General features: G+C 50.0%; 1 protein-coding gene across 4 annotated transcripts; it reads left to right on the plus strand.

The window, feature by feature from the left end:
- The first annotated feature begins 277 nt into the window (after nucleotides 1-277).
- Nucleotides 278-6,387, plus strand: NME6 (NME/NM23 nucleoside diphosphate kinase 6). 4 transcript variants are annotated; one of them, XM_016202805.2, is made up of 7 exons: nucleotides 278-354; nucleotides 1,698-1,789; nucleotides 2,644-2,740; nucleotides 4,096-4,198; nucleotides 4,703-4,742; nucleotides 5,165-5,325; nucleotides 5,571-6,387. In XM_016202805.2, exons 3-7 carry the CDS (start codon nucleotides 2,651-2,653, stop codon nucleotides 5,735-5,737), a joined length of 561 nt encoding a protein of 186 aa, XP_016058291.2. In that variant the 5' UTR covers nucleotides 278-354; nucleotides 1,698-1,789; nucleotides 2,644-2,650; the 3' UTR covers nucleotides 5,738-6,387. The 4 variants fall into 4 exon arrangements, with proteins under 4 accessions (XP_016058291.2, XP_016058293.2, XP_016058292.2 ...); XM_016202807.2 differs by lacking the exon at nucleotides 1,698-1,789 and adding an exon at nucleotides 3,246-3,364; XM_016202806.2 differs by lacking the exon at nucleotides 1,698-1,789.
- Nucleotides 6,388-9,044: the final 2,657 nt, after the last annotated feature.

The raw sequence follows: 9,044 nt of genomic DNA on the forward strand, positions 1-9,044 counted from the left end.
CGCGCCTCGTCTGGTCCGGGCGGAGAGCTGGAGAGGGACAGGCGCCACCGGCAGGCGACCCTCCGCTGCAAGCTGTGCCGGCCTCGAGCGCTAGAGGATCCTACAGCGCGGTCGCCACCCAAGGTTCCGGCCCCCCTGTCTCTCCGCTTCCGGTTCTGCCGGCTGCCTCCCTGCAAGGACCCCAGCGGGGCTGCCCGCCGAGCGCCTGAAGGACCCCGCTTGGGCCGCACGGGCTGGCTAGCACGGCCCCTGGTGGCCGCGCGACACGAAGGGAGGGTTAGGCGAATCCGGACCTGGACTCCAGGGGGACTCGGGCTCCCAGTAGCCCGGAATCTGGGGTGGACTTAGTCCCGGGTACAAGGGGCTGGAGAAACCGAGGGGATGGGGGGGGAGGAGATGGGGGTGTAGGGAGCTGAGATTTTGAGCCTGGGGGGCCGGAGGGCGGGGCCTCCGGCGTTGGGGAGGCGGGGTTGCGGGCCTGCGGGGAGAGGGGCTCGGGTGCCGCCCCCCCGGGAGCAGGGGAATAGGTGCCTCGGGGGTGGGGGCGGGTGCGCAGGCGGTTTCTAAGGTTTGTAGTTCTCTGATGTCTAAGTTGAGCCAGTTTCTCTAGACCTGTCGTCAGGAAAGGAAGCGCGTCCTCCCCCGGGTCCCCCAGCAGCCGGGCCTTGAAACGGCTGCGTCAGGTTCCCTGGTTAATTCGCTCAGAGATACTGCTGAGAGCGAGCTACCCGCTAGGCGCGCCGCCTAGGTACCGGGGATATGGTGGGGAGGACGGCCCCCTGCTCTCACGGCGCTGACTTTCCAGTAGGGAAGACCGAACTGAAGAAAAAGTGCGAGGAGCCCCAGAAAGTATTAGAGCAGCGCGCCGAGAGCTGTAGGGGACTAGGAGGAGACCGGAGGGGCGCCTCCTGGCTGCGGGAACCTCTCCCGCAAAGGCTGTCGGCCAGAAAGCCCCGAAGCTGTAAAGGCCCCTGAGGCTGGAACAGAGGAAGTTCAGGAGTTTTGGGTTCCAGGCGAGGCTAGAGGGGTACGCGAGGGTCAGATCCTGCAAAGCCTAGTAGGCCACGATAAGGACCTGGGGTTTTATTATAAAAGCATGGTGTACTTTAAAGGGTTAAGGAGGGGAATGATACCTAGATTTGTGTTTTTGGTTCTCGGGCTGCTGTGTGGAGAATAGATTGTGTAGGGTGGCCAGAGTAGAAACTGGGAGGCCACTGAGGAGACTGTTGCAGGAATCTAGGGAGGGAGGATGATGTCTTGGCTGCAGGTGGCGGTAGTTGAGAGGGAGAGAACTGTATGGATCTGAGATATACTGGTTAGGTAAAATTGCCAGAATTTAGTGATGGCATGGATGCGGAAGGCGAGGGAGGGGAGGTGTCAAGGATGGGTCTCCCTAGATATATGGGGAAGATTCTGCTTGCTTTGGGTTACTCACCCCCTGGGATATGAGGGAGAGTGGCTTGGCTGATCTCGTACTGGTTAGACTGGGCTTAGCTCTGTGATTTCAGTGGAGCATCAAGATGAAAGCTGTAAAAAGGACACGAGTAGAAAAGACCTTGGCATGGTTTCTTCATTTGAACGAGACACTAACACCACCCTTAACATGATTGTCAGGCTACTTTTAGGCTAAGAGAAATGAGAGTGTTGGCCAGACTGCCCCATGTGTGTTCATGGGAGCCTTTTCTATTCATTGGCAGATTTAGGGGTTCCACGGGATAACCTTTTTGAGACCTAGTCCTTAGTTGTGCAGAGATGATCAATTTCTCACGTGGAAGAGAGCTCAAATTCTTTAAGTCCAGAGTATGAAATACTTTTATGTTCTTCATATCATTTCCAGAATTATTTATTTGAGCTCTTACAACATGTTAGATGCTAGAAATACAAATACGAATAGGACTATATAGGTACCTTTAGTCAAAACTGATCAAGCACCTTTGTGCCAGGTGCTGTTTCAACTGCTTCACATACAACATGGTTACAACTAGTCCCCGAACTTGGAGTTGCATATCTATAAGCCTTGCCACTGAGGACAGCTGAGTGTATTAAAGGGTTTGATTTGGGCAGGGAAGATCTTGACCTATCTGTAAGAGTAGATAAGAGATGGTATGTATCCATCAAGCTTTTTGGTATCCTGCCAACAACCCAATTCTTGTCCAATTCTGGAATTGGTGGGAGAGCACTATAAGATAGAGGGCCTTTGGAGAGGAAACACTTACTCAACTCTTGTGGCCCGGCTGTTGAGAAGTATAAGTTGTAAATACTCTGTAAAACACAATGGACAGTTAGGAAGGGGAGGGAATATTTGAGAGAGAGGTAGTGTTTAAACTTGAATTTCTTTTGAATGAGTGACAACTCCCTCATACGCTTACAGTGGCACAAACCAGATAATGCATTCCATAGGGCAACCTGAGTGCCCCCTCTACCACTCCCTTCCCTCAATCCCATGAGCACAAATGGGCCGTTATATAAAGCAATATATACATGTATACAGTAACCATGTATGCAGTCTTCCTGTGTAACTGTCACATGCTTTATGAGTGTCAGGAGTGAGAGCACTGGTTAGCTTGCAGAGCTGCATGGCTCCAGAGTAGGAAGGATGGGGAGTGCAGCTCTGATGGGTCCCTAATCCGGCTCTGATGGTAGGAGTGAGATGACCTCGATCTTGCGAAGCCCTCAGGCTCTCCAGCTTACTCTGGCCCTGATCAAGCCTGATGCAGTCGCTCACCCACTGATTCTGGAGGTAAGAATCCTAAGCCTCTACTATATGCCTGGGCATTACTTCTGTTTTAGGTGCCATAGGGCCTATTGTGAAGACTGACGACAGAGTCCTGTGCTAAATACCATGGAGGCAAAGCTAGAAGCCGTGGACTTAGACTCTAAGAGGACTAAAAATCTATTGCAGAATTGAGGCAGATATAAAATACAAGAAAGAATCCAGTATAATAACACGAGGAACCAAACTTCAATACAGTATATGTGTATTAGTTTTCTGTTGCTCCATAAAAATTACCACACACTTAGTAGCTTAAAACAATACTTATTATTTCACAATTCTAGAATTTGAAGTGCAGGAGGCTCGGCTGGGTTCTTTCCTTATGGTCTCACAAGGCCAAAGTCAAGATATAGCTGACTGGGCCCTTATCTCGAGGGCTTGGGGAAGAATCCACTCCCAGACTTATTTGGGTTGTTGGCAGAATTCAGTTCCTGTGGGTATAGGACTGAGGTCCCAGTGTCCTTGCCTTTAGGCAGGGACTGCTCTCAGCCTCCAGAGGCTGGCCACTCCTCATCAGGCCCACTCCAGCTTCAAGACAACAGTGAATCAGATGCTTCAACCTCTCTGAGTTCTCCTTCAGCTCCCAGCCAGGTACAGCTCTGCTTTTAAAGAGCTCATGTGATTCATTAGGCATGTCTGGATAATCTCCCTTTTGATTAAAGCAAAGTCAGTTTGTAGTCACCTTAATTACACCTGCAAAATCCCTTTTGTTATGTCATGTAAAATAATGTCATTCTGCATGATATTCAGTCCTGGAGATTTAAGGAAGGAAACTGGGTAGAGCTAGGTGAGGGTCATTTTAGCATTCTGCTTACAGTAGTTTGGTAGGCAGTAGCTGAGCAGCACTGCTGAGTAAGCTCACTGGTACAAAGGAAGACCAGAGCCGGGAGGTGGCCTGTGAGTGTGGGGACCAGGCCCCGCCTCAAAGGAAGGGTGGCCTTTGGTTAGTGGCCAGAGCAGGACAAGTGTTCCACAGGAGGGAGATGCTGAGGCAGAACGTAGGTCTGAGGGCCACAGGAGGGCTGGGTGGGAGGGACTGGGGAATTGGAAGTGCAGGGCGAGGAAGTGCAGCCTTGAAAACGCGACAAATTGGTGGCTCCTCATTCCATGAGTACCAGGAGGCACTCAAAAGCTTCTGACCAGAGCAGGACCTAGGTTGTGATGTTTTTGATTTATCGAGTGTGACGTCATAGAGAGAGGGGCAGAAGTTCAAGGCAGGGCCACTATCGAGAGGTGTGGCGATGGTCTGAGTGGTGCAGTCTCCTGGTTCACCCAAATGGCCCTTTTGACTGATTTTTATCTTTGCGGTGCTGCTTATCCAGGCTGTTCATCAGCAGATTCTGAGCAACAAGTTCCTTATTGTACGAATGAGAGAACTTGTGTGGAGGAAAGAAGAGTGCCAGAGGTTTTACCAAGAGCACGAAGGTAGGACCCCAGCCTCCTGAATGGGGGGCTTCTCTATCCCAAGCGGCGTGCAAGAGAGATTTTACCCGGACACATGACGGCAGGCTGTCTGCTACCAACTGTAAAACTCTTTCCTATTTTCTGGGAAGGTCCTACTTCACAGTCCCAACCAGAAACTTAGTTTTATATTCTAATATCAGTAGTTAACATTTAGTGAGTGTTTACTCTGTCAGACATTGTCCTAACACTCATGATTTCATTTCATTCTCCCAGCAGCCCCCTGAGGTAGGTATTGTTATATCCCCAGTATACAGATTAGGAAACTGAGCTAGGGAAGCTCATGACTCACCTACTTACAGGTTGTACAGGTTGTAAGTGGCGGAGCCTGGATTCAGACCCAGGTATGTCAGACTCCAAGGTCCGTTCTTTGTTCTAAAGCAGTTTTTACTCCAAGTTAGGAGGCAGAAGTACAAAAAGTCCTCTTGGGCACCAGTGTCTTGATAAAGGTTCTCTCTCTCTTCACAGGGCGTTTTTTCTATCAGCGGCTAGTGGAGTTCATGGCCAGGTATTTCCACTTTTGGGCCCAGCATCTTTATCTATTGAGACATATCTCCCCTGCCACCTAAATAAATCTGTTAATTTTACTTGCCACTCTTTAAAGTTGTAATGAGCATCCAGTGTCTGAAGAAACATGAATTTGGGGCTCTGACTGAGCCACACTGACCTGGTGGCCACCTGATGCATGGTGGGTACTGATCCAGTGACTGTAGAAGAGTATTATTGAGTGCTGCCTAGCAACTCTGCTGATCTCTGTAGCTTTCTTGGCCATCAGCAGTAGCCTTCCATCATTGGTAGCAGTGTTGGTACTCAGCTAGAAAGGCAAGGAAACTCTCAGGATGTACAGTGCGCCTTTATCTGCGCCCTGCTCATGGTGTGCTATTCTAGACTGATGGCCAGATTCCAGACACATGCCCCTTTTGTTCACAGTGGGCCACTCCGAGCCTACATCCTTGCCCACAAGGATGCCATCCAGCTCTGGAGGACGCTGATGGGACCCACCAAAGTGTTTCGAGCACGCCACGTGGCCCCAGATTCAATTCGAGGGAGTTTCGGCCTCACCGACACCCGCAACACCACCCATGGCTCCGGTGAGTCTGCCTCCCAGGTCCACGGGCACAAATAAGGGAGGATGGTTTGGGGGTTGGGGGGCAGGCCATATGGTGGGGTTGAGAGTCAGGTCCTTCCAGTGAGCTCTCTTCCCTACTGCGATTCTGGTCCTCTGTGGCCGTCTTAGCAGATGTGGTCCCAGAACTGAGGAGCGGGCGGGAGTAGAGGCTCCAGTTTCTGCACCGGATTATGACTGCACTCCCTGATAGAGTCCCTTCTCGTTCAGACTCTGTGGCTTCAGCCAGCAGGGAGATTGCAGCCTTCTTCCCTGGCTTCAGTGAGCAGCGCTGGTATGAGGAAGAAGAGCCTCGGTGGCGCAGTGGCCCTGTGCTCTACAGTCCGGAGGGAGGCATCCACTATGCAGCCGGCACAGGAGGCCCGGGGCCAGCCTGATGCAGGCCTGGCAATCTGTGAAGACTGGTGGCGTGGCCAAGCCTTTTGTCTTGTCCCTCCTGTCCAGAGCACTGTCCTAGGGCCAGGGAGGCCTGGGGCTCATGGCGCCATCTCTGCTAGGCACCGCCACCTGCCTGAGAGCCTAGCTCCTCACCACCACTGCCTCTAGAATCTATCTACCTCTTTGCTGGAATGTTTGTGGGTGGTTCAGAGGAACGATGGTTCCTCTTTTTGCTGAAAATTGTTCATTCCTTTTCAAGGAGGCGCTTGCCTCAGTGACTCTGCAGTGACTCTGTAAGGCAATATTTGGCCTGTCTTCCTCAATACAAGTCAGTATTCCACTGAATCCTCAAGGCTGGGAGCCCTGCTCTAGGTGCCTTCTCTCCATCCTTAACTGGAGTCATTAAACCTGTCCCAAAGCCAACTTTCTCCCTATGCCAAGTGAAGAAAGAATTGTATAGAAACCCAGGAAGTCCACACACACACACAGACACACACACACACAGCTTATGTTGTGTATAAAGGAACCCGGTGACAGAGCTGAGCGTGGGCTCCAATCCATGCTGTGCACCTGGCACAGGGCTGCGTCCTGGAGGAAGGGGCAGCTTTTATTTGAATAAAGGTGTGTCTGTCCAGTAGAGGCATGTTTTTATGATTCACTTTTTTCTGATTTGCACAAAGCCACTACAACGTCTTTGTTGTAAGCCAAGGACATCAGTTATCAATTGCTGCATGATTAATCACCTCAAAATTTAGTGGCTTAAGAGAATAATGATTTGTTCTTATGTGTCGGTTGATTGGCTGGGTGAATCCGCTGGTCTCACTTGGACTCACTCGTGGCTGCATTCAGCAGGTGGGTCCAACGTGGTCTTTCATTTTGAGCTTCTTCATAGCACGGTTATTTCAGGGTTCTAAGAGGGCAGGCCCCCATTCACAAGCTTTACCAAGCTTCTGCTTGTGTCATGTTTGCTAACATCCCATTGGCCAAACCAAGCCACATGGCCAAGCCCAGAGTCCCTTTGGGAAAGGCCTGCATACCGACATGGATATTGGGAGGTGTGAATTATTGGGGGCCATACTATGACAATCTACATCACTGAGAATAGTGAGGAGCCTTGAATTTATATAGAATTTATGAAAACAAGTATTTGCACAAGCCAACAAAGGAGATGAAGAAATAGAGTAAGAAGGTCCAAGTCCAAATTCCAGGTTCAAGGTACAGTAGCAAGGTCCAGGTCCTGGTCCAGGTCCAATGTCCAAGTCTAATGTCAAGTACAAAGTTGCAGGTCGAATTCATGTCTTAAGTTTCAGGTTCAATGTCTAGGAGTAGGTCAAAGTTCAAGACAAGTTCATGTCCACATCCAGGTCTGAAGTCTAAGCATTAGGTCCAGATCCAGAGTCCAGGTATGAAGTCCAAGTTCTCTTAGAAGTTCAGGTTCAAGACCCATATTCGAGTTTAAGATTCAAATTCAGATTTATAAGCAAAGATCATGTCTAAGGTCAGGACCAAGATCCAGGACCATCTAGGTTCATCACTGAGATCTGATGTCTAGTTTCAAGGTCCAAATTCAAAGATCATGTCAATGTCCAAGGCCAAGAACTAGGTTGAGATTTAAAGTATGATTTAAGGGCTAAGGATCAGAGATCAAAGTTTAAAATACAAATTCAAGGGACAACAACAAAAAAACCTTTTTCGTCAACCCTAGGAAAACACTCTGTGCCCATTAAGTAATCTCTCCATTCCCTCACTCCTTCCATCTCGTTAAACACTAATCTGCTTTCCATTTCTAAGGATTTGTCTATTCTGGATTTAGCATATAAAAGGAATCATACAACATGTGACTTTTTGTGTCTTAAGTCAGTAGAGAGGGATTGGTTTACAAGAAATACAATCACTAACATAAAATTTCTGAGAGGCAGGAGAGACTAGGATCTCAGCAGGAGTGTAGAGACTGGAAGAGTGAAACAGGGAGGAGAGAGCCAACTCGAGAATGGGGTATTGAGCTGGGCACCACTGTGGACAGCTGGCCCCAATCTAGCTGGTGGTCCTCTGCCTCCCAATGGGGGCCAGGAGCCTGGGTATTTTCCCACTGGATTCCATCATCCATTGTCTAGCATTCTCTAGACAAACTCCTTTGTAGGTCCAAATTTGCACATTGCCAGAAAGGCCTCCTGCATTCGTCAGCAGAGATGCTCCTGGAAGGAGCCAAGAGAAAGGGACTGAGCTCCCTGACTTCACCTGGGGGCAGCAGGGTGGTAGGGAGGCAGCCGAGAGGCTACGAGGTGGGGCATAAAGTTGTCCAAGGCAGCCCTCCCCTGGTTGTGCTTGGGTGCGCACACCCTCTGCATGGAGCTCGGCGTGTCAGAGCCGGCCGATCTGAATCAGCCACAGTCTCTATTTCAGACTCAACAGAACCTCCATCTCCTGGGGGGGGGGGGGCACATCTGTAATTCTTTCAACAATAAAGATGAAAAAGACTCAATATGAGAGCATTTGTGGGGGAAAAACTCAATTTAGCACCTAGACCTGAAGCCATAACTTTTTTTTTTTTTTTAATATATCTTTATTGATTTCAGAAAGAGGAAGGGAGAGGAAGAGAGAAATACCAATGATGAGAGAGTCATTGATCAGCTTCCTCCTGCACACCCCCTACTGGGGATCGCACCCGCAACCTGGGCACGTGCCCTGACCAGGGATCGAACCTCGATCTCCTGTATCCTTGGTTGATGCTCAACCACTGAGCCATGCAGGCCGGGCAGGATTCCTGTTTTTAATGATACAAAAATTTTTTGTACCATTTGACTCCTAAACACGAACCTGAAACTTAAATTTGCTGCCCAGCTGAAGAAACAGTGATGTGTCCCTGTGCCAGAGGAAAAGCCAGAGGTATGGGGGTCTTTCACAGAGTTAAGATTTTCAAGGGGAATTAGAACTTTATGGGCCCTGCTGACCTCAGAACCCAGCCAGCCATGTGACTGAACTGCATCTCTGAGAGTATTTAACAAAATGCCTGTCCCCTCCCTCCACTGTCACCTCCATATGAGCAAGAAGAGCTCAGCAGCATCCCCCCCAGCCCTACACACAGAGTAGACGTCCTTAAGTTCCTACTGGGTACTCGAGGAGGAGGGTGGGAGGTATGTGAGGGCAGGGGCATCGACCCTGAGGATGGAGACACTGTCCTGGGCCTCTTGGTCCTTCTGCCTCACCCCATGCTCTCCTGAATGGAACAGCTGTCCCCACCCATCCCTGGGTTTTGCCCGCACACGTGCGCATGGTGCGCACACACAGGGCCTCCCAGACTTCGTT

Source organism: Miniopterus natalensis, chromosome 15 (assembly GCF_054644295.1).
Source record: "Miniopterus natalensis isolate mMinNat1 chromosome 15, mMinNat1.hap1, whole genome shotgun sequence".
Lineage (NCBI taxonomy): Eukaryota > Metazoa > Chordata > Mammalia > Chiroptera > Miniopteridae > Miniopterus > Miniopterus natalensis.